This window comes from Cnephaeus nilssonii (assembly GCF_951640355.1).
Source record: "Cnephaeus nilssonii genome assembly, chromosome: 6".
In the NCBI taxonomy this organism is placed as follows: domain Eukaryota; kingdom Metazoa; phylum Chordata; class Mammalia; order Chiroptera; family Vespertilionidae; genus Cnephaeus; species Cnephaeus nilssonii.
The window spans coordinates 21,164,249-21,188,207 of NC_137077.1; the positions used below are offsets into that span (position 1 = coordinate 21,164,249).

The window sequence follows — 23,959 nt, forward strand, 5'->3', positions numbered from 1 at the left end:
TGCCATTTCTGTTTGGATTTGTTTGCCTTCTATAATTGAAACTTTGTACCCTTGAGTGGAGGCCTACGCCAGCAAGAGCAGACGGAAAGCTTGTCTTCCTCTGTTGCCGGGGAAACTCAAGCCTCCCTCCTGCTCTCTGTGGCTGCAGCCATCTTGGTTGGGTTTATTTGCGTATTTGCTCCTGTTTGGCTGGTGGGCGTGGCTGGTGAGCGTGGCTTATGGATGTAGCGAAGGTGCGGTCAATTTGCATATTACTCTTTTATTAGGTAGGATTCTTGGACCATACAAAATTATTAACTTAAAAATAAGCTTGCTGTATTTGGTCAAACATTTAATTAACTCACCCCTTAATGCCTTGGCAGGGCCAGACCAAATGATTTAGGGGGCCTTATATGGCCTGTGGGCCAGACTTTTCCCACACCTGATTACCCTTAAAAATTAGACAAAAATTGGGGGAGGAGGCTCATGCTCACTCCATTTGTCTGCAAATAGGCTCTCCAGTATACAGTATATTATAAAATGCTCCACAGGTGTTCACTGTGTGAATGAATACATGAATTAACATGTACACTTATTTTATATAAGTTGAATAGGTGACAGCCTATTGGAAAATTCTCTGGAGATCACTTACACAAGCTTACACATGAATTCTAAAAAGCAAAGTATTTAACTCTTTATTGGTGGCTACTAATTCAACCGCATGTTCATGGAGAATTTCCCACTCATAAGTAGATCTTCATCATCTTGCAAATTGACATGTGAGAGTCCTTACAAGTAACATCATTCCAGCCCCAAGATCTTTGTAAAGGTTTATTCAGTATAACACAATGCTCTGAAGGATTATTGGGTTCGCCTGGATGCCAGAATCTGAAAGGGAAAAATATGGATGTGTCTTCAAATAGTGAAAAGGGTTAAAGACTGAGGTAGGAGGCTGGGGTTAAACTGTGCATAAGTCAAAGCAGATGTGCCCAATCATTTCTTTTCCACTTATTAGGCAGTTGTTTTTTTCTCCATCTGTGTCTTTGGCATTTCCCTTGAAAACTGTGCCTACACACCATCCAATATGGTGTCATCTTACTGCATTAAACACCTTCCAGCAGATATCCCAGAGGCCCTTCTATTTGTCCATGCCCTGTTCTAGGGGACTGTCAGCCATAGGCTTCCTTAAATGATGACATTTTACTCTGGTCCTAAGTCTTAATGTAGTTTGTTCCTTTTTTTTAACTGACTGCTTTGGAGTCTAAAGAAATAGTTAAAATCTATGAATCTGCTCTGATGCCTGTTATCTTGGACATGTTATTTAATTTCCTTTATTTACATATCTAAAAAAATAAAGAATAGAGTAAGATCCCTATATATTTCATGCAGTTGATATAAGGATCAAAAATAGGAATGTACTGCCCTGGCCGGTTTGGCTCAGTGCAGGGACAAGCGTGTGCAGGAGGCAACCAATACATATCTCTCACATCAATGTTTCTCTCTCACTGTCTCTCCCTCTCCTTTCCACTCTCTCTAAAAATTAATGGAAAAATATCCTTGGGTGAGTATTAACAAAAATATAAAAATGAATTTTAAAAAATATAATGTACAAAAGTACTTAAGAGTTTTAAAAGACCTACACAAATATGGGATATGTAAAACTACCAGAATTTTACTCATTTGCTTTATGAGAGATAATAAATATTAACAATTGGTTATGATTTTAATTAACATGACTATGTGTTTATTTAGAGATACAAATGTGTGGTCAGAAACACAGATTTTGACCCAACTGTTGTGGCTCAGCCGTTAAGCATTGACCCATGAACCAGGGTAACAGTTTGATTCCCAGTCTGGGCACATGCCTGGGTTGTGGGCTCAGTTGCCACTGGGAATGTGCGGGAGGCAGCCAACTGATGATTCTCTCTCATCATTGAGGTTTCTGTTCCTCTCTCTCCTTCTCCCTTCCTCTCTCAGAAATCAATGGAAACATATTTAAGTGGGGAGGAGGGATTTAAAAATAAAACATACAAACCTTGGTGTCAAATCGGCCTGGGTTTAAGGACCATTGTCACCAGTGCCAGATAACATGTGCTGAGTTATCTAAACTCTCTAAACTCGGTTTCTCAGCCCTACAATGAAAAAATAATCATCTGTGCTCCATAGGGTTCTTGTGATGATTCATGAGATAATAAATAAAATTATTTAACTCATTGCCAAGAGTTACAAGAAGGCGGAGCTATTTTATTTTAAAACCCGATACTTTGGACACTCGAAAATGCCTGATGATCCAGGACTCAGGTTTCCTTTATCAAACTCTATACTCACGTGGCACTTGAATTGTATGGTGTTTGATCAACCCATTGCCAGGCTCCGTTCCCCTCTGGGTCTGACAGCCCCACATAATAACCTCTCTTTTCATCCAGGTTCTTAATGATAAAATCCTGAGGAAAGGAAAAAATAAAGGAGTTCTGGCCTTTAGAATATTCAGGTTGAACTGAGTTCTTCATGGCCTTAGGGAGACAAGAAAAGGAGAGGATCCAGGAAGAGCCAGAAGGCCCTGCCCAGGGGGCTGTGCAGTACAGGACCATGGACATCCCTTGTGAGCCTGATGTTTGTCTTCATCTGCTCAGGCTGCTGCAACACAAGACCACAGACAAGGTAGCTTATAAACAACAGACACATATTTCTCACAGATCTGGAGGCTGGAATTCCAGATCAGGGTAGGAGCACGATTGGACAAATCCCTCTGCCTGGGTCATAGCTGGCTCCTTCTGGCTGTGTCCTCACATGATGGAAGGTGAGGTAGCTGTTTGGGGTCTCTTTTAATAAGAATACTAACCTGATTTATGAGGGCTCCACCCTAATGACCTGAGCATCTCCCCAAACCCCCAATTCCTAAAACCATCACCTTTGGGAGTTAGAATTTCAACATGTAAATTTGGAGAGGACACTCACATTCAGAACATAACGATGATCAATACATATGGAAGTGATTTCTATCCATAATCATAATGAATTCTCATCTTAGACTCACTCCCACTCTTTTATTCACTAAGAGAGGCTATTCTTCATACTTCTGCATGAGTAAACTTTTTGCATATTAAATCCTTTTATTTTCGAAACCTCGGAGATTCTTTTACATATTTTATTCCACTATTTTACTTAATACCTCTTCTCTGTTAGTTAATAATTTATAGCCCAGCTGATGAGGCTTAGTGGTTGAGCATCGACCTATGAACCAGGAGGTCAAGGTTCGATTCCCAGTTGGGGCACATGCCCAATTTTCGGGCTCAATCTCCAGTGTGGGACATACAGGAGGCAGCCAATCAGTGATTATCTCTCTTCATTGATATTTCTATCTCTCTTTCCCTCCCCCTTCCTTTCTCTGAAATCAATAAAAAATATATACACTGAGTGGCCAGATTATTATGATCTCTGAATGCATAATAATCTGGCCACTCAGTGTATTTGTATCTCAAATGGGTACCAAAAGTATTCTAGACTTTTGCTGGAGATCAACCACCTATTTGCCCTGAGCTTTCTATTAGCCAGTGCAAAGGGGAAAACTGATCAGGTGCACGATTTATAGTATCTTTGATAGCAAATAAATGAGGTACTCAAGAGAAGTACACTGAGTGGCCAGATTATTATGCGTTCAGAGGTCATAATAATCTGGCCACTCAGTGTATATTGAAAACAAATAAATAATTTATAAAACATTTTCATGTTAAAATAATAAACTGATATTTCAGGCTGAAATACTTTCATCTCTCCACTCAACTCCCACATATTATATTTTAAATGTCTTCATTTATTTTAGGGGAGTTTAGTTTTATTGAAGCAGAAAGAAGGTGTGAAATGTAAAGGCTTAAGTAGCCTTTCCTATTTCATTGAAAGCCTTTTGCCACAGCACCAATATGCTAACACAATGAAAGCACCCTTCTTAGCCAAGATAGGTGTACAAAACCCAGGCAGGATTGCTTACTTCATTATCTATTAGAACATACCTGCTCTTCCTTGGTGTTGATCACCAGCAGGTGAGACTTCATTGCTGAGCAGTTTTTTTTACTCTCGGTCCAATTTTTTATGTCAGTAGAAATAAAGTAGCAGCTCAAACTAAATGGCTTCCAATTCTTTGGGCAGCAGCTCCAATCTTTCTCTGTATTGACAGAAGACCATGTAGGTACAATATAAGAAAAATAATTTACAAAGTGTATAATACAATTGAGGATCCAGGGGAACCACATGAAAACCAAGTCAGACTTGGAAAGTCAAATACCATATGATTTCATTTACATGTGGAATCTAAAGAACAAAATAATAAAAAAAAATAGATACATACTCATAGATACAAAGAACAGACTGGTAGTTACCAGAAGGGAAGGGAATTGGGGACCTAGTGAGAAAGATGAAGGGATTAAGTATTACAAATGGGAAGTTATAAAATTATCCTGTGGATATAAAGTACAGCATAAGGAATATGATCAATTATCCTATCTAATAAAAGGGTAACATGCAAATTAACCATCACTCCGTCACAAAATGGTGGTGCCCATAGCCACAAGATGGCAGCGCCCAGTCCTCCCAGCCCCGCATGAGTCCCCCAGTCCCAGGGGGGTGGCCACTGAGAGCGGACAGCATGAGCAGCCTGGCGGAATGCTTGCTTTGTCGCCGTGGCAACAAGGCAAGCGTTCCACCCCAGCCGTGGAGGGCCTCTGGGCAGCAGGCATGGAGCAGCCAGGCCCTGAAGAAAGCTACTGGCACACGGATTCATGCACAGGGCTACTAGTATTGTAATAACTATGTATGGTGCTTAGTGGATACTTGAAATATTGGGGGAATTACTTTATAAAGTATATGATTGACTAACCACTTCGCTGTACACCTGAAACTAATACAAAGTGATATTGAATGTAAACTGTAATTGAAAAATAAAATTCTTTTAAGATTAAATAAATAAAAATAAATAAATCTAGACTCATAGAAACAAAGAGTACAATAGTTGCTGCCAGAGGCTGGGGGTGGGAGATGGGGAGATGTTGGTCAAAGGGTACAAACTTTCAGCTCTAAGATGAATAAGTAATTTGAAAGACTGAATAGCAGAAATTACCCAATTGAATACAGAGACAAAATAAACTGGGGAAAAACAACATAAATAAATAGACTTCCAGTTTTCAGTCGAGCATGTAAGAGGCTTTGTTGGAGGAGGGCATCAGGAAGATATGACTGCCAGTTGACCTGTCAATCAGAGGCTCCTTACCCCTCCCCTGTCTTTGGAATGTGCATTCCACTTGCCCCTTACTGGCTAAAAGCTGCTCCAAGGATATAGCCTTGAGGTAATAACGTGGTATTGAGACCCTTCTGGATGGTATACTGAACACTGTTAAAGGCGCTATATAAACTTAACATTTTGGTGAGGGGGGGGGGGGGAGTGATTTACTCATATTGGTGTCACTCAAGATAAGTCCAATAGGTAAGTTCCCTTGCTCATTAAAAGTACCATATATCGCCCTAGCCGGTTTTGCTCAGTGGCTAGAGTGTTGGCCTGCAGATTGAAGGGTCCTGGGTTCAATTCCAGGGTTGTGCCAGAGGCAACCAATCCATATGTCTCTCTCTTTCTGTCTCTTCCCCTCCCTTCCACTCTCTCTCTCTAAAAATAAATAAATAAATAAATAAATAAATAAATAAATAAATAAATAAATAAAAAGTACCACCTATCATTTGGAGTGTTTTGTCTTTTTCTTAGAACTTTCCTTGCCCTCCATGTAGGGGGAACAATTTACAAACTAACAATTGGCAAGCCAGTCAGAAGACTGAAGAAATGAGCCTTAAGAAAGAGACTTCCATGGGGGGGATTCCAAGTCTGACATTGACCCCTGTGTGGTGACAGACAGCCCATATATCAGATGCTAATGGACAGCCACATGAGTATGAGGACACGCTGAAAATACCAGCTGGTTTTATGTGCTTGTTTGAGGGGAAAGAAGGGAAACAAATGGCTGCTGCCGTGGGCTGGCCTCTACTGTGGGCAGTTAGGCTGGCAACCAATATCCAGCTAGAGTCTGAAGCTTGAGCTAGAAAGTTAGAAGAAAAGCTAAAGTTAGCCCGGCCAGTGTAGCTCAGTGGTTGAGCATCCACCTATGAACCAGGAGGTTGCAGTTTGATTCCCAGTCAGGGCACATGCCAAGGTTGTGGGCTCAATCCCCAGTGTGGGGTGTGCAGGAGACAGTTAATCAATGCTTCTCTCTCATCATTGATGTTTCTATCTCTCACTCCCTCTCTAAAAATCTATAATACATATATATTTTTTATTTTTATTTTTTAAGAAAAGCTAAAGTTAGAGAAAGTCATACAGGTGTCCACTACTCTGTTATCTTTGGGGTTAGCAGACAAGGTAGAGGAGTAGAATAATAAATTGGAGAACTTAGCATGCTATTTTGCAAAGCCATGAGTGTGTAAACTGTCACAGATTAAGGTCTGAATACTGATTAGTATGCTAAGAAGTAGAAACCCTAGGAAACCGAGGAGACTAAAAAGGAGGATGTCAGGGTGATTTACAGTGAAACAGAGTGACATACTGTCCAATCCCTAAAATTTTAAATAGCAATTAGACTTCTGATAATAGAGAAATACACCCCAAAATTCCTAGGAGAAATCTTGCCTTCTTTTCTTTTTTTATTCTTTATTGTTTAAAGTATTACATATAGTATTACACATGTCTCCTTTTTCCCCCATTGACCTCTCCCCGGCCACCCCCAACCCCCAGCACATGCACTCATCCCCTTAGTGTCTGTGTCTAACTGTCCCTGGAAGTTGTAAATCTTATCACATCTTTTAAATGTAAACACCCCAGGAGGTAACTAAAATACTGCCCACAGAGACTAAAGAAAAAAAGGGGTGGGGAAGCATTTTAAAACACAGACTGCTAGAGAGGAGTTCCCTTGCCCAAAATATAGTCTACAACTTTCAAAAGATTACTCATCAAGAGCTTTGCAGATATCGCATTTCTTATAAATTGAAGGTCTATGGAAAACCTGCATTCTGGAAATCTATCAGCACAATTTTCCCAACAGCTTTTGTCACTTGGTATCTCTGTGTCACCTTTTGGTAATTCTCACTGTATTTCAAAAGTTTTCATTATTATTATACTAGAAGCCTGATGCACGAAGATTCATGCCAGAATGGGCCTTCTTTTCCCTGGCTGCTGGCACTGCTTTTGCTCTGGCCGGAACCGCCTTTCCACCTTCCTACGCTGCTCAGAGGCCCAGAGTGCCCCAGCCACTCAGCGCCTGTGTATGCAAATTAATCCACCATCTTTGTTGGGTTAATTTGCATACTCACTCCTGATTGGCTGGTGGGCATCATGAAGGTATGGTCAATTAGCATGTTACTCTTTTATTAGGTAGATTTGTTTTGGTGATGTGTGATCAGTGATCTTTGATGTTACTCTTGTCATTGTTTGGGGGCACCGTGAACTGTACCTATATAAGAGGGCAAACAATTGATAAATGATGTGTGTGTTCTGACTGCTCCACATTTCCCCATTTTCTTTCCTCTTCTCAGGCCTCCCTATACCCTGAGATACAATACAATATTGTAATAAGGCTAATTAATAATCTTACAATGGCCTCTACCAGTAAGGGTTCAAGGGAAAGAGTCACACATCTCTCACTTTAAATGGAAAGCTAGAAAGAATTAGGCTTAGTAAGGAAGGCATGTCAAAAGCCAAGACAGGCTGAAAGTGAGGCCTCTTACCCCAAACAGTTAGTCAAGTTGTGATGCAAAGGAAAAGTTCTTGTTGAAAATTAAAAGTGCTATTTCAGTGAATACATGAATGATAAGAAACTAAACAGCCTATTGTTGATGTGGAGAAAGTTTTAGTGGTCTAGATAGAAAATCAAACAAACCACAACATGCCCTTAAGTGAGAGATTTTCAATCTTTTTCATCTCATGGAACACATAAACTAATTACTAAAATTCTGTGGCACACCAAAAAATATATTTTTTTGCCAATATGACAACAAATAGTATGATTTTGATTTCTTCACAGCAGATAGCTATTGTTGTGTTGGGTATTGTCATTTTTTTGACAATCTAAGGGAAAAGAGATCAGGTATTGCATGTTTTAAAAATTTATGCTGCACACTGATTGAAAATTGCTGCCGTAGGCCAAAGCCTAATCCAGAGCAAGGTTCTAATTCTCTTAAATTCTATTAAGACTATGAGAAATGAGGAAGCTTTAGAAAAAACGTGTAAGCCCAGCCAGTGTTGCTCAGTGGATTGAGCATTGGCCCATGTACCGGGAGGTCACTGGTTTGATTCTTGGTTGGGGCACATGCCCAGGTTGCAGGCCTGATCCCCAGTGGGTTGTGTGCAGGAGACAAGTGATCAATGTTTCTCTCTCATCTCTCTCTCTCTCTCTCTCTCTCTCTCTCTCTCTCTCTCTCTCTCTCTCTCTCTTTCTCTCTCTGTCTCTCTCTCCCTCCATCCCTCTCTCTATAAAATATCAACTTAAAAAAATATATTTAAAAAGTTTAAAGCTAGCAGAGGTTGGTACATAAAATGTAAGAAAAGAAGCCGTCTCCATAACATAAAAGTGCAAGGTGAATCACCAAGTGCTGATATAGATGCTTCAGCCAATGATCCAGGAGATCTAGCCAAGATAGTTAATGAAGGTGGCTACACTAAACAACAGATTTTTCAAGGGTGAAACAGCCTTGTAGCAGAAGAAGATGCCATCTAGGACTTGTATAGCTAGAGAGAAGTCAATAAGCATCAAAGAATAGACTGACTCTCTTGTTAGGGGCTAATGTGGCTGGTGACATTAAGTTAAGCCAATGCTCATTCACCATTCTGAAAATTCTAGGGCCCTTAAGAATTATGCTGCGTATACTCTACCTATGCCCTATAAATAAAACAACAGTGCCTGGATAGCAGTACATCTGTTTACGATGTGGTTTACTGATTATTTTAAGCCCACTGTTGAGACTTACTGCTCAGAAAAAAAGATTTCCTTGAAAACATTACTGTTCAAAAAGAAGGATCTCTTATGCTTTGAGACAGCATGGAGGGACCTGGAGAGTATTATGCTAAGTGAGATAAGCCAGTCAGAGAAAGACATATATCACATGATCTCACTCATATGTGGAATCTAAGGAACAAAATAAACTGATGAATAAAATAGATCAAGAGACATAGAAGCATGGAACAGATTGTCAGAGGGAAGGCAGGGGTGGGTGGGTGGGAAGAGATTAACCCAAAAGTTTTGCATATATATATATGCAAATATTCATAACCCATAGACCCAGACAATAATGTGGTGAAGGCCTGGGGTGGGTGGCAGGGGTGGGCTAGAAGAGGTCAATGGGGGGAAAAAGGGGATATGTGTAATACTTTCAACAATAAAGATTAAAAATATCTACACTAATAAAAGAGAAACATGCAAATTGACTGTACCTCCACTATGCCCACAAGCCACGCCCACCAGCCAATCAGGAGCAAGTATGCAAATTAACCCAACTAAGATGGCAGTGGCCACAGAGCTGGAGCGAGCAGGAGGTTTGGGTTGCCCCCGGTGATGGAGAAAGCCAAGCTTCCCGCCCGCCCTGGCTGGCCCTGGCCTCTGCTCAAGGCTACAAAGTTTCAATTATAGAAGATAAATAAATCCCAGATACTTGCTTCCAGCCAGCCCTGGCCTCCGCTCAAGGAGGCGCTGAAAAAAAAGAAAAGAAAAAAAGGAGGGGCTGGGAGCTTGGGTTGCCAGGGGGTGACCAGGCCAGGATGGGACGGCAGTTGTGGGTGATCAGGCTGATGGGGGTTGGGGCCATTGGGGGTAAGCAGACCAACAGGGGGTCAGTTGGGGGTGAGCAGGCTGGCACGGGGGGCAGTTGGGGGTGATCAGGCCAGTGGCAGGGGGCAGTTGGGGGCGAGCAGGCCAGCAGGCAGAGTGGTTAGGGGCAATCAGGCAGGCAAGTGAGTGGCTAGAGCCAGCAGTCCCGATTGTGAGAGGGATGTCCGACTGCCGGTTTAGGCCCGATCCCTGTAAACCGGCAGTAGGACATCCTTCGAGGGGTCCCAGATTGGAGAAGGTGCAGGCCAGGCTGAGGAACAGCCCCCCCCCCCTTGCCCCCGTGCACAAATTTCGTGCACCAGGCCACTAGTAATAATAATTATAATAAGCAATGGATTTGAACAAAGTAATTGAAAACTTTCTGGAAAGGATTCATCATTCTATATGCTACTAAGAACATTCATGATTCATGAGAAGAGATCAAACTATCAACACTTCCAGGAGTTTTGAAGAAGTTGATTCCAACCCACATTGATGACTTTGAGGGGTTCAAGACTTCTGTGGAGGAAGTAGCTATGGATGTGGTGAAAATAGCAAGAGAACTAAAATTAGAATGGAATATGAATATGTGACTCAATTGTTGCAATCTTGTGACAAACCTTTAATAGATGAGTTGCTTCTCATGGATGAGCAGAAAAAGCAGTTTCTAAGATGGAATCTACTCCTGTAAAGATGCTGTGAAGATTGTTGAAATGAAAACAAAGGATTTAGAATATTATGTGAATTTAGTTGATAAAGCTATGGTAGGGTTTGAGAGACTTGACTCCAATATAGAAAGATGTTCTATTGTGAGTAAAATGTTATCAAACAAATGCTACATAGAAATTATTTGTGAAAGAAAGTGTTGACAGATGTGGCAAACTTCATTCTTGTCTTTTTTTTTTTTTAATCCTCACCCGATTATATTCTTTCATTGAGTTTTAGAGAGAGTGGAAGAGAGTGGGAAAGACAGAAAGAAATATCGATGTCAGAAAAACACATCAATCAGTTGCCTCCTGCACCCTGACCAGGGCCTGGGCCAGGGAGGAGCCTGCAACCAAGGTACCTGCCCTTGACTGGAACCAAATCTGGGACCCTTCGGTCTGCAAGCCAACACTCTATGCACTGAGCCAAACTGGCTAGGGCCATTCTTGTCTTATTTTAATAAATTGCCACAGCCACCCCAACCTTCAGTCACCATGACCTTGATCAGTCAGCAGCTATCAACATTGAGGCAAGACCAGCAAAAAGAGTATGACTCACCAAAGGCTCAGATAACGGCAAAACTTTTTTAGCAATAAACTTTTTTTAATAAAGGTATATACCTTTTTTTATATATAACTAGAAGCCTGGTGCACAAAATTCATGCACTGGGGGCAGGGGATGTCCCTCAGCCCAGCCTGCACCCTATGAGATCGAGCCTAAACTGGCAGTCAGACATCCCTTTCATAATCTGAGACTGCTGGCTCCCAACTGCTCGCCTGCCTGCCTGCCTGCCTGATTGCCCCTAACCACTTCTGCCTGCCAGCCTGATCACCCCCTAACCACTCCCATGCCAGCCTGGTCAATGCCTAACTGCTCCCCTGCCAGCCCGATTGCCCCCAACTGCCCTCCCCTGCCAGCCTGATTGCCCCCAACTGCCCTCCCCTGCAGGCTCGGTCCCTCCCCGCCAACTGACCTCCCTCCCCTGCAGGCCCAGTTGCCCCCAACTACACTCCCCTGCCGGCTTGGTCACACCTAACTGCCCTCCCCTGCTGGCCTGATCACCCACAGCTGCCCTCCCCTGCTGCCCATCTTGTGGCAGCCATCTTGTGACCACATGGGGACGGCCATCTTGTGCAAGGGCATGGCGGTCAATTTGCATATTACATCTCTATTATATAGGATTCTATTGCACACTTAATAGTGTAAACATAACTTTGATGTGCATGGGGAAACCCAAAAATTGTGTGACTCACTTTATTGCAATATTCACTATATTTCAATGCCCTAGAACCAAACCCAAGGGCAGAAGAGACAAATCTCACATGCACAAAAATTTCAAATAAATTATATATCTGCTTGTTATGGACGTAATGGTGTTCCTTCAAAATTTATATGTTAAATCTATAACTCTCAATATGATTACGGAGCTAGCGTCTTTAAGGAGGAAACTAATGTTAAATGAGGTCATAGGGTAGGACATTAATCCAATAGGATCTGGATCTTATAAGAAGAGAAAGAGACAGCAGAAATCAGTCTCTCTCCTCTCTCTCTCTCTCTCTGTCTCTCTCTCTCTCTCTCTCTCTCTCTCTCTCTCTCTCTCTCACACACACACACACACACACACACACACACACACACACTGCCCACAGAAATGAGGCTATGTGAAGACACAGCAAGAAGGTGCCTGTGTACAAATGAGGAAGAGAAGTCTCACCACAAACCAACTCTTCTAGTACCTTGGACCTCTAACTCCCATAACTGTGAGAAATTTTCTGTTGTTTAAGCCACTGGTCTGTAATATTTTATTATGGAAGTCTAAGTAGACTAATACAAACTTTGCTACAAAAGTGGTGGGCTACTATAATAATTACCTAATAATATGAAAGTGGCTTTAACACTGGATGATGGGTAGAGGCTAGAAGAGTTTTGAGGTGCATGCTAGAAAAAGCCTAGATTGCCTTGAAAGGGCTGTTGGTAGAAATATGGATGTAAAAGATTATACTGGTCAGGCCTTAGAAAGAAGAGAGCTGTAGAAAAAGCTTCTGTCATCTTGGAGAGTACATCCTATCTAATAAAAGAGTAATATGCAAATTGACCATCACTCCAACACATAAGATAGCTGCCCCCATGTGGACACAAGATGGACACCACAAGATGGCCAGCAGGGGAGGGTAGTTGGGAGGGACCAGGCCTGCAAGGGAGGGCAGTTGGGGGTGATCAAGCCTGCAGGGGTCCCAGATTGAAGAAGGTACAGGCTGGGATCAGGGACACCCCCCAGTACATTATAATTAAACTAGGGGTCCGGTGCATGAAATTTGTGCATGGGGGGGGGCGGTCCCTCATACTGACCTGCACTCTCTCCAATCTGGGAGCCCTCAAGGGATGTCCTACTGATGGCTTAGGCCTGCTCCTGATGGCTCTCTGCTCTCTGCGGAACTGCCTGCTTGACGCCACCGCAGGCCCTGGTGACTGCTCTCTGTGGGGGCCAGCTTGCCCTTCACTTCCAGGGCCAGGAGCAAGCAGGGCTCTGCTGTCTGCACTCTGGCTTGCTGCCGCAGGGGCAAGCAGGGCCCTAGTGTCTGCTCGCTCACTGTGGGGGACATTCTCTCCCCGCCCCCGGCCACTTAGCACCTGTGAGAATAAGCCCAGAGTGGCCAGGAGTTCTAGGACCCTGGCTGCTCCAGGCCTATGCGAGGGCCTACAGGCTCAGAGCACCTGGCTCCCAGGGATGCCTTTCCCTGGGATGCAGGCCACTTGGTGCCGGCATGTGCAAGCGGCCATGGGACGGGAACATCCTCCACATTCCCACCCTGCCCGTGGCTGCTCAGTGCCTGCACACATAGGCCCAGAGTGGCCGGGGGTTGTTCCAGGGCCCCAGCCACTCTGGGCCTACGCACAGGCCTACAGGCTCAGAGCAGCCTGGCTCCTGAGGACACCAGTCCCCAGGACCCACGCCACTTGGTGGCGATGTATGCAAATTAACTCGCCATCTTTGTCAGGTTAATTTGCATACTCACTCCTAATTGGCTGGTGGGCATCATGAAGTGGCAGTCAATTTACATCTTTCTCTTTTATTAGTGTAGATGGAATGTTGGTAGAAATATGAACATTAAAGTTGCTTCTGGTGAGGTCTCAGATGAAATAAAAAAACATGTTATTAGAAACTGGAAGAAAGGCTATTCTTATTTATTTTTTTAAATCTTCACCTGAGGATATATTTTTATTGATTTAGAAAGAGAGGAAGAAAGGGAGAGAGAGAGAGCAAGAGAGAGGGAAAGAAAGAGAGAGGGGGAGAGAGGGAAAGAGAGAAGTCGACCAGTTGCCTCCTGTACAGAGGATCAAGCCACAACCTAGGTATGTGCCCTGACTAAGAATCAAACCCACAACCTTTTTGTGTATGGGAGGATGCACCGACCAACTGAGCCACCTGTTCAGGGTGGAAAGGCTATTCTGGTTCAAGAATGGCAAAGAGCCCAGCAGGCGTGGCTCAGTGGTTGAGTGTCAACCTATGAACCAGGAGGTCACAGTTAAATTCCCGATCAGGGCACATGTCAGCTCAATCCCTAGTGTAGGGCATGCAGGAGGCAGCAGATCAATGATTCTCTCTCATCATTGATGTTTCCATATCTCTCTCCCTCTCCCTTCCTCTCTGAAATCAATAAAAATATATTTTTAAAAAAGAATGGCAAAGAATTTGCTGAATTGTGTTCTAATATTTTTTGGGAAATAAAATTTGTGAGTGAAAAGCTTGGATATTTAGCAGAGGAGATTTCTAAATAAAGTTTTAAAGCTACAACCTGGTTTATCCTTACTGCTTATAGTAAAATTCAAGATGAAAGAGATACATTGGAAAAAGTGTTATGCAAAAAAGAACCAGAACTTGAAGATCTGGAAAATTCTTACCCTATCTATATTGTAAAAGATGAGAAAGCATGTTCTGGAGAGAACACCAAGGATGTAGCTAGACATTTACTTCATAAAGAAATTCCCTGAGAGATCAGCCAAAGGACTTGTATGCATGCATATAAGCATAACCAATGAACACAGACACCAGGGGTTGAGGGCATGAGCAGGAGGAGGAGGGCAATGGGGGGATAAGGACACATATGTAATACCTTAATCAATAAAAAAAGAAAAAATGTAAAAAAAAAAAAAAGAACAACAACAAAAAAGATATTGCCAATGGATTTAATCAGCCATTTCAGCTGAAGTAAGGAATTGAAATGAGATTATACCAGCAAAAATATTGCCAGCTGGCAAGGATGCGGAGAAAAAGGAACCCTCATGCACTGCTGGTGGGAATGCAGACTGGTGCAGCCACTGTGGAGAACAGTATGGAGTTTCCTCAAAAAATTAAAAATGGAACTCCCATTTGACCCAGTGATCCCACTTCTAGGAATATATCCCAAGAAATCAGAAACACCAATCAGAAAGGACATATGTGTTCATAGCAGCACAATTTACAATAGCTAAGGTTTGGAAACAGTCTAAGTGCCTATCATCATATGAGTGTATTATAAACCTGTGGTATATCTACACAATGGAATACTACCCTGCTGTAAAAAAGAAAGAACTCTTACCATTTGCAACAGCATGGTTGGGCCTGGAGAGCATTATGCTAAGCGAAATAAGCCAGTTGGAGAAAGATAAATATCACATGATCTCACTCACTTGTGGAATATAATGAACAACATAAACTGGGCATAGAAGCATCAAACAGACTGAAAAACCCCAGAGGAAATGTGAGGGGGGTGGGGTTAAGAGATCAACCAAAGGACTTAGATGCATGCATATAAGCATAACCAATGGACACAGACAGTAGGGGGGTGAGGGCATGTGCTGGGAGGTGGGAACGGCGGGGGAAAGGTCAATGGAGGAAAAAGAAGACATATGTAATACTTTAAACAATAAAGTGGTTTTTTTTAAAAAAAGAATGCACTAAAACCAGAAAAAAAATTTATAATATTGTCAGCTGGGACTAATGGGGACTGAGAAAATGGGCCAGAATGAATAAAGCTATTAGACTTCTGTTTTTCTACAGCATGAGACAAGAGAGCTACTGACTTTAATTAAACATGTGTTATATTTCAAGAAAAGGGAAGAATGACCCAAGGATGATTCAGAGATCATCAGGATTGCCACTCCAACCCACAGGCCAAGGGAGCAAGGCAATTTCCTCTTTGGTTTCGGAAAGTGGGGCAACCTTCTCGGTTTCAGTGGGCCAGAATACAACTGCCCGGTGCCTCAGGGGCAAGGCATCCCCACAGATCCGCAGGACAGGGCCGCCATGTAGGTCCATGTGGGTGACATTGTCATTCAAGTTGGCCCAAGCATCAAGGCAAGGAAGATTATTCTCAAACCTTAAGACACAATGATATTTGTCTTTCTCTGTCTGACTTATTTCACTTAGCATAACAATCTCTAAGTCCATCCGTGCTGTTGTAAATGGTAAGATTTCGTTATTTTTTATGGCCAAGTATACAATTCTATTCTATACATGAACCACAACTTTTTATCCACTTGTCTGTTGATGGGCATATGGATTGCTTTTACATCTTGGCTATTGTAAACAATGCTGTAATGAACATAGTGGTGCATATATGATATCACTTACATGTGTGGACTCTAAACAAAACATGACAAATGCCAGAGGAGAAGGGGCTTGGGGCGGGAGCCGGGGGGTGGGGCGGGCAGTGAAACAGGTAAAGGGATTAAGAAATACAAATGGGAAGTTACAAAATAGTCCCATGGATGTAAAGTACAGCATAGGAAATATAGTCAACAATATTGTAATAACTATGTATGGTGCCAGGTGGGTACTTGAAATATCAGGGGGAACATTTTGTAAAGTATATGATTGTCTAACCACTATGCTGTACACATAAAACTAATATAAAATAATGTTTATTGTAAACTGTAATAAAAATAAGATTTTAAAAAGATACAATGGCCTTTTTCTTACTAGGTTTTGAACTTGTTTGAAACATATTTATCCTCTCTTCTTTCTGATTTCTCCATTTTGGAAAGGGAATGTCTATTCTATGGCTGTCCCACTGAATTTTGGAAGCACATAATTCATCTGGTTTTATAGGTTCACAATTGGAGAGGAATTTTGTCTCGGGATGAATCATACTTTGAGTCTCACCTATACCTGGTTTAGATAACACTCAAATGAGACTTTGGACTTTGAATTGATACTGGATGGGTTAAAACGTTGGGGCCTGTTGGGACAGAGTGAATGTATTTCTTATGCAAGAAGGATATGAATTTGGGTAGAATGTTATGGACTAAATTATGTTTCCCAAAAATTCATATGTTGAAGCCCTTATCTCCACTGTAGTCGAGACTTTAAGAAGATAATTAAGATTAAATAAGGTCAAATGGTGAAACCCTAATCCAATAGAACTAGTGTTTTTATAAGAAGAAGAGACTATATATATATATATATATATATATATATATATATATATATATTTGTTATTATTATATATATATTCATTTCTCTGTCTCTGTCTGTCTCTCTGTATCTCTCTCTCTCTATGAAGTTCTATCTCTTCATGCACAGAGAAGGTGGCCATCTGTAAACCAGAGAGAGAGGCCTCAACAGAAACCAACACTGCTAGTGACCTTAGACTCCCAGCTCTAGAACTACAAAAAAATAAATGTCTGTTGTTTAAACCACCCAGTTTTTAATACAGGTTTTTCCCACTATTCAAAAAGTAAAATGTTTTTATAAAACCTTTTGTAAATTGAAATAATATAAACTGAAGAAGCAATTATCATTCATTTATGTAGAAAAACTTTCCAGTATTTCCAGACACCCCCCCCCCAAAAAAAAATAACCTCTCATAGGTTCTTCTAATACCTTAGGATACATCTTGTTTCAAAACAAGGTGGTGGGTAAAGGCTAGAAGAGTTTTGAGGTGCATTCTAGAAAAAGTGTATGTTGCCTTGAAGGGGCTATTGGTAGAAATATGGGGCCAGGTGGGTACTTGAAATATCAGCCGGGGGCGGGGGCGAATCACTCTGTAAAGTACCTGATTGTCTTTTTTTAAAAAAATATATTTTATTGATTTTTAACAGAGAGGAAGGGAGAGGGATAGAGAGTTAGAAACATTGATGAGAGAGAAACATCGATCAGCTGCCTCCTGCACCCCCCCCCCCCCACTGGGGATGTGCCCACAACCAAGGTACATGCCCTTGACCGGAATCGAACCTGGGACCCTTCAGTCCGCAGGCCGACGCTCTATCCACTGAGCCAAACCGGTTTCGGCAGTACCTGATTGTCTTACCACTATGTTGTACACCTGAAACTAATACAGGATAATAACAAATGTAAACTGTACTTGAAAATTAAAAATAAATTAAGACTATTTTCTTGTCTGGCCAGTGTAGCTCAGTGATTGAGTGTAGACCCATAAACTAGAGGTCACGGTTCAATTCCCAGTCAGGGCACATGCCTGGTGTTGAAGGCTTGATCCCCAGTATGGGGCATGCAGGAGGCAGCCAATGTATAATTCTCTATCATCATTGATGTTTTTATCTCCCTCTCCCTTCCTCTCTGAAATCAATAAAAACCTTTTTTTAAAATACTATTTTCTTGCACAAATATATTAAAGATATTCATATATGAATTTTATATCCTATATACTTATATACCTAAAGCTTGAAATGATCATGAGACTTAACCTCTTGGTGTGATATACTTGTGAATCTTTTCAGAAATATTGATTGGGGATATTTATACAGTAAAGTCAACAACTAAATTATAGACAGATTAATTTTTACCTTTCATGGTCAAATTTCCTTTCATACATTCCAATTCTGTGTGAGTAACTTCTTTTATAGCCTTTTTTTCTTTAAGAAGCTGTGAATACTTTTGAAAAAAAACTGAAACAGAGAATGAAATCATTCATTTTTCTGATAATGTTATGAATTTGCTAATTATTGTTACTTTCTTGAATTCTTTATAGAAACAAAATCTGCCAATGCCCAGTTACTTGAGTAGAAAGATCCTGACTATAAGATTTAATATCACCCATATTCAATCTATACTAATAAAAGCTTAGGTTGTCCTTGCGCCCTCACGTCACAAGATGGCCACCACAAGATGACCACATTGTCACAAGATGGCCACCACAAGATGGCTGCCACCCTTGCGATGGTTATCAGTAATATCCCAGGGTTCCTTCTTAGTTTTCTTTCTCTTTTACCTCCTGCAATACTTGACCCCAGTTTTCTCCCCACTTCCAGCCAGGACTAATAAGCCCAATCCAGACTGCCAATCACAAAATCATGAGCTAAATAAATAGCTGTTGTTTTCATCCACTAAGTTTTAGATTGGTTTATTAAGCAGCCAAAGATCAATGATACAATAATCTTCAGGGGGAAAATTCACCCTCTTTAGGATTGTACACAACACTCTTCATGATCTGAGCCCCACTTCTTTCTCCAACCTACAACTTCATTTCTCACAGTTCACTTAGCACCATATGTTCCAATCATTTATTCTTAGGTTTCCTCACATTTTCCCAGGTTCTCTCACATCTCTATGCCACCTCCTTCAGGAAGCCTATCTCAGCCTCCATTGCTTTTATCTGTACAATACTACCATACAATGTTGTAACCACTGGTACATGTGACCAGTTACTATCACTTTCTGAACTTCAATGACTATGGCTTGGACTTGGGCACACTGTCTGACATAAAGCAGATGGCCATCATTGCTTATTGAATGACCAAATGAATGAATAAAATATCTACCCAGATATATACTGGTTTTTATTCCTCTTATCAATTTGATAAATTCTTAAAGCCTAAGATATGCAGAAATCTATCTATTTGCCAAGTTGCCTTTTAGATCTCATGTCTTGGGCAGGACAGAAATAATTAAAGTAAAAATTCAATGGGAAACTCTTTCTGGATATTTCTTCCCATATCCTTGTTCACTTGCTCATCTCAAAATATGTACGTGTGCACTCAAAAAGTCCTGGCCTTAGAAACACTAAGGAAATCTAAATTTGTCCTCATACAACTGTCTAGTGTGGAGATGGTGCCCTATTTCACCCTACAACACAAACACATGGACACACATATACTCTTAAATTTCTATAGAGTCTATAGAGTGGATTCCATTATTTTTATAGAAAAGTAACTCAATTCAAATTAAAAAGCAGATTTGTAATGAATTCCCACTAATTATACCATCCCTCAGAGAACACATTTTACCAGATTTCTGGATAAACCCCTTGTTAAATATAAAAATCTAATGGATACCCTCTGTTTGTGTAAGGCAGACATTCATTATAGTTTCATTTGGATACTTACTGATAAAAGCGATAAAAAATGAGATTGCCAATAATAGCAGAAGTATCAGCAATGAGGGTAAGAGTGCCTTGGGAAAACCAGGGTTAGTTTTGTGAAGGCTGGTCTTCTCTTTGGGAGCTAAAGAAGAAATTAAATTAGTTTTATCAGTAGTAAATTTTGATCATTACTTACTCTTTCTCCTCTTCTTCTTCTCCCTTTTTTGGATGGCATACTATTAATAACAATATGACATTGGAAATAATATAAAAATGAAAAGGAAATATCTTAATTGCATAAACTTTGGAAAATACGTTAAAAGCACAAATCCCTACTATTGAGGACAACTAATGTAAATGTTTTGGTATATACTCTTCCAGCAATTTTTAGAGTGTTTATATATACACTAGAGGCCCGGTGCATGCATTCATGCACTGGTGGGATCCCTCAGCCTGGCCTGCACCCTCTCACAATCCGGGACCTGTCAGGGGATGTCGGACTGGTGGTTTGGGCCCGATCCCTGGCAGCCCGACATCCCCGAGGGATGTAGTAGTGCGTGAGCAGCAGGCGACCGGAAAGGAGCCCAAACCCATGCCGGGCGCCACACCACTCCTGCTCCTCCCGGCCCCGCTGCACCTGCCGCCACCACCGCTCAGAAGCACTGCCACTGAGGCGGGAGAGGCTTGTGCTGCCGCAGCGGTGCTTGCCGGCCGTGAGCCCGGCATCTGATGCCCGTCGGTCAGCTGAGTGGTGCTCCCCCTGTGGGAGTGCACTGACCACCAGGGGGCAGCTCCTACTTTGAGCGTCTGCCCCCTGGTGATCAGAGCACATCATAGCGACTGGTCATTCCGGTTGCTTAGGCTTTTATATACATAGATGCAGATGATTGACACATCAGATATACTAGTTTTGACCTATTATTTTATTATATGCTATTTAATAAACATATTTTATTCCATATTTTCTTCTACTACACTCTCTATTGTGGTTGCATAGTATTTCATTATATATTTAAGTAATCTTCCAGACTATTTCCATTTTTATTGAATTTTTTGAGGTTACATTGGTTAATAAAATTATATAGGTTTCAAGAATACAATTTTATAATACATCATCTCTGTGTTATATTGTGTGTTCACCACCCAAAGTCTTTCTTTTATTTATTTCTTTATTGATTAACTTTATTACATATGTGTCCTTATCCCCCCATTACCCCCCCCATCCCCCCAACTCATGCCCTCATCCCCCTGTTGTCTGTGTCCATTGGTTAGGCCTGTATGCATGCATACAAGTCCTTTGGTTGATCTCTCCTCTAGTCTCTTTTCGTCACCATTTATCACCTCTTTACCCTCTTCTACCTGCCTCCACCCCACCATACTGTTTTTATATCTATGAGGTTTATTTGTTTTGTTTTGTTTTTGCTTAATCTCATCACTTATTTCACCCAGGCCCTTAAGCCTCCTCCCCTCTGACAACTACCAGTCTATTCTCTGTATCTATGAATCTGTTTCATTTTGTTTCCAATTTTAACTACTTTAAATAATGCCATACCAGATACATCTTTATAATCATCCCTTATCACATTCATAGGATAAGATCAGTCCTTATTAGTCACTATTTCATGGTTAAAAAATATTTTCCTCAAGTAATTATATATTGCCAAGTATATTGTGATCTCATGTATGAAAAAAATACATATATATATGGGAGGATATAAACTAAAAATGTAAGTTATAGTTATTACTAGGTGGTAAGAACAAAATTAAAATTTTTATGTACCTCTAATTTTTTTCTACAATGAACATTTTAACATATAATAAAGAAGTTTCATACATTTTAAGAGTTAAAACAGTTTTCTGAGTATTCTCCATCTCTCCACAGAAGAGTTTTAGAATACATAAGCAATCATAACTGCCCTCTCACAGCTTCTTAGACTCTACATGCGTTTTTCTTCTCTTTTGCTCTATATCTGAGACATCACAGGTGCTACTCAAGTTATATTTTATCTACTCCAAAACTTAGTTGAATCCATCTCGCAGATTCAGAATGCAATGGATTTTCTCATTACAGAGCAATTTCCCTTGAGATATAAGGGACTTTCTTGATACAACTTCCTAGTCTTTTATCTACAATGATCTTTTGTTCCACTTTAGTCCAGTAGTAACAAGGTTTTGTTAATACACCTACAGCACTCTTCACCCAAACTCCTCTCCTCTAACTGGTCAAGAAACAAAGTTCATCACTCTATCAGGGCTAGGGATAATTCAGTGGGCTTTGTCATTCCTGACTGCAGTCTTACTGAGCCTTACAGGAGGACAACTTTCTCCCATAATTACCACTCTCCTTAGCTCAGGACTATAGTGGACTTCTCACATTTCAGTTTTGTTATAGTACAAATAACAAAATACTTAATACTTATCTTCAGGCAACATCATCTACTGAAAATTCTATATTTCCAAACTGGTCAATCAGAAAACCAGCATCTATTATCACCTATAGTTTGTTTATAGTATTCTCTCTTTATTCTTCATCTCATCATTAATTCTGACCACCAGAAAATGTTTCTTACCTGCAGAAGGCTCTGACTTGGTGCCTAAGGACGTAGATTCATTTTTGAACTTCACTTCAGCATAAGTGATCTCTGAAGTCATATTGAGAAGAGACCGTCTGCTCTCTTCAAAAAATCCTTGGTATCTCTTCCTTAAAACATCTTAAAATGAAAATCAAACATGATGGTAACTTGTCATACTTCCTATCATGCTACTAGATGAGAACAGAGGCTACAGATATGCAAATTTCCCTGAGAGGAATCTCATGAGAACTTAAAACCTCAAGACAGAGGCTCATTCTCCAGGACCAGCACAGTGGAAATTATAGTCTTTAAATATACGCTAGCAACAGTAATAAAAGTAGGATCTCAAAAAGTAGAAGAAAAAAATAGGAAGGACAAGAAAAGAGGAACTAAACAATTAATGAAAACTGTGAAATCTGAACTCACCAGCAAGAATAAAATTCAAGTATTTGTGTGCATCTACATGCAAACATAATTATTTATAGACCAACGAATCTTGGCATATACTCACTTAGGCTGCGTTTTTCCTCACCTTTTGTGGCTTATTAGGCAACTTTTGGGGACTACATTCTAAGAGGATCATTGACTAAAAATTTTTGTCAACTTCCCACTTTCAATAGTCAGCATCTTCTAATGTATTGGGGAAGTGAAACTGTGGATGGTATGCCTTCTGAATCTTCTGCTCAATGCTGTCTGCTTTTCCCTGTTCTTAACTAACTCCATCATGAATCTCCATTTATTTTGCCATAGTCACATCCAGCAACTCCTGAAAGCAGCTCTCTCTTTTGGGTGTTAAAGGAGTAGGCCACCCTTCTCTAGTCCATCCTTCTCTATCACTTTAATACCCACAACAGCACAGCAAAGGACTATACAGATATATACAACTATTTTTTAACAGTTCAGATAATTTAATGAAATCACAATTAGAAGATAAACTTAGTGCTAAATATGTTTTTTTCCAAAGGCCAAGAGAAAAACTCTCCAGATATTAAATCCTCTGTGTGAAATCTTTCCACAAGCCAGCTCCCAGCTCACACCTAATTCAGCTTCCCCCAAATAATCCTCCTTCGAATCCCTCCCACATAACTCATCCCTCCCCTATAACACACACACACACACACACACACACACACACACACTTGTATATTTATTTCTATATCTTAATATATTGAATATGAGTTCACACTAATACCTCTAATTTTAATCCAACACCAAAGAGTTCATTCCAGTTTTCTCCCTTTCTGCAACTCCTTTCTGTGACAGTAAGAAATCTGCTTTCATTATCTTGAACTTCTTCCTTATTTGATCAATCCTCTAGATATAACCAATCTTCTGTTCTTGTTGCCACTTCCTCCCTAAGAAGCCCTTCTCTCCCTGAATAATGTCAAGGGCAGCAAAATTTGTCACAGAAAGAAATAAACACTTGAGAACAATAATACAATCTACCCCAATCCCTTTGTCTTTGTCATTTGAGTTGCCACGACAGGCTGGCTTAAACAACAAACATTTATTTTACACATTTCTATTGATTGGGAAGTCCAAGATCAAGGTGCCAAAAGATGCAGTA

The 23,959-nt window shown here is 40.8% G+C and overlaps 1 protein-coding gene across 2 annotated transcripts; it reads right to left on the reverse strand.

The window, feature by feature from the left end:
- Positions 1–589: 589 nt before the first annotated feature.
- On the reverse strand, positions 590–23,678 carry LOC307101913 (C-type lectin domain family 4 member A-like). Of its 2 annotated transcripts, none has more exons than XM_079775422.1 (7): positions 23,585–23,678; positions 22,390–22,530; positions 19,845–19,961; positions 18,306–18,407; positions 3,990–4,141; positions 2,308–2,423; positions 590–867 (listed from the first exon to the last, which is right to left on the reverse strand). In XM_079775422.1, exons 2-7 carry the CDS (start codon positions 22,469–22,471, stop codon positions 723–725), a joined length of 714 nt encoding a protein of 237 aa, XP_079631548.1. In that variant the 5' UTR covers positions 22,472–22,530; positions 23,585–23,678; the 3' UTR covers positions 590–722. The 2 variants fall into 2 exon arrangements, with proteins under 2 accessions (XP_079631548.1, XP_079631549.1); XM_079775423.1 differs by lacking the exon at positions 23,585–23,678 and adding an exon at positions 22,819–22,867.
- Between the last annotated feature and the right edge of the window lie 281 nt (positions 23,679–23,959).

Bases quoted from the DNA above. Each gene is read 5' to 3' on its own strand.
- LOC307101913 (XM_079775422.1), bottom strand. From the start codon at position 22,471: ATGACTTCAGAGATCACTTATGCTGAAGTGAAGTTCAAAAATGAATCT. The intron at 18,408-19,844 runs GTAAGTATCCAA...TCTCTGTTTCAG, and splicing joins ATTTTTTATCGCTTTTATCA to TTTTTTTTCAAAAGTATTCA. The intron at 868-2,307 runs GTGAGTATAGAG...TTTCCCTTTCAG, and splicing joins CCATACAATTCAAGTGCCAC to ATTCTGGCATCCAGGCGAAC.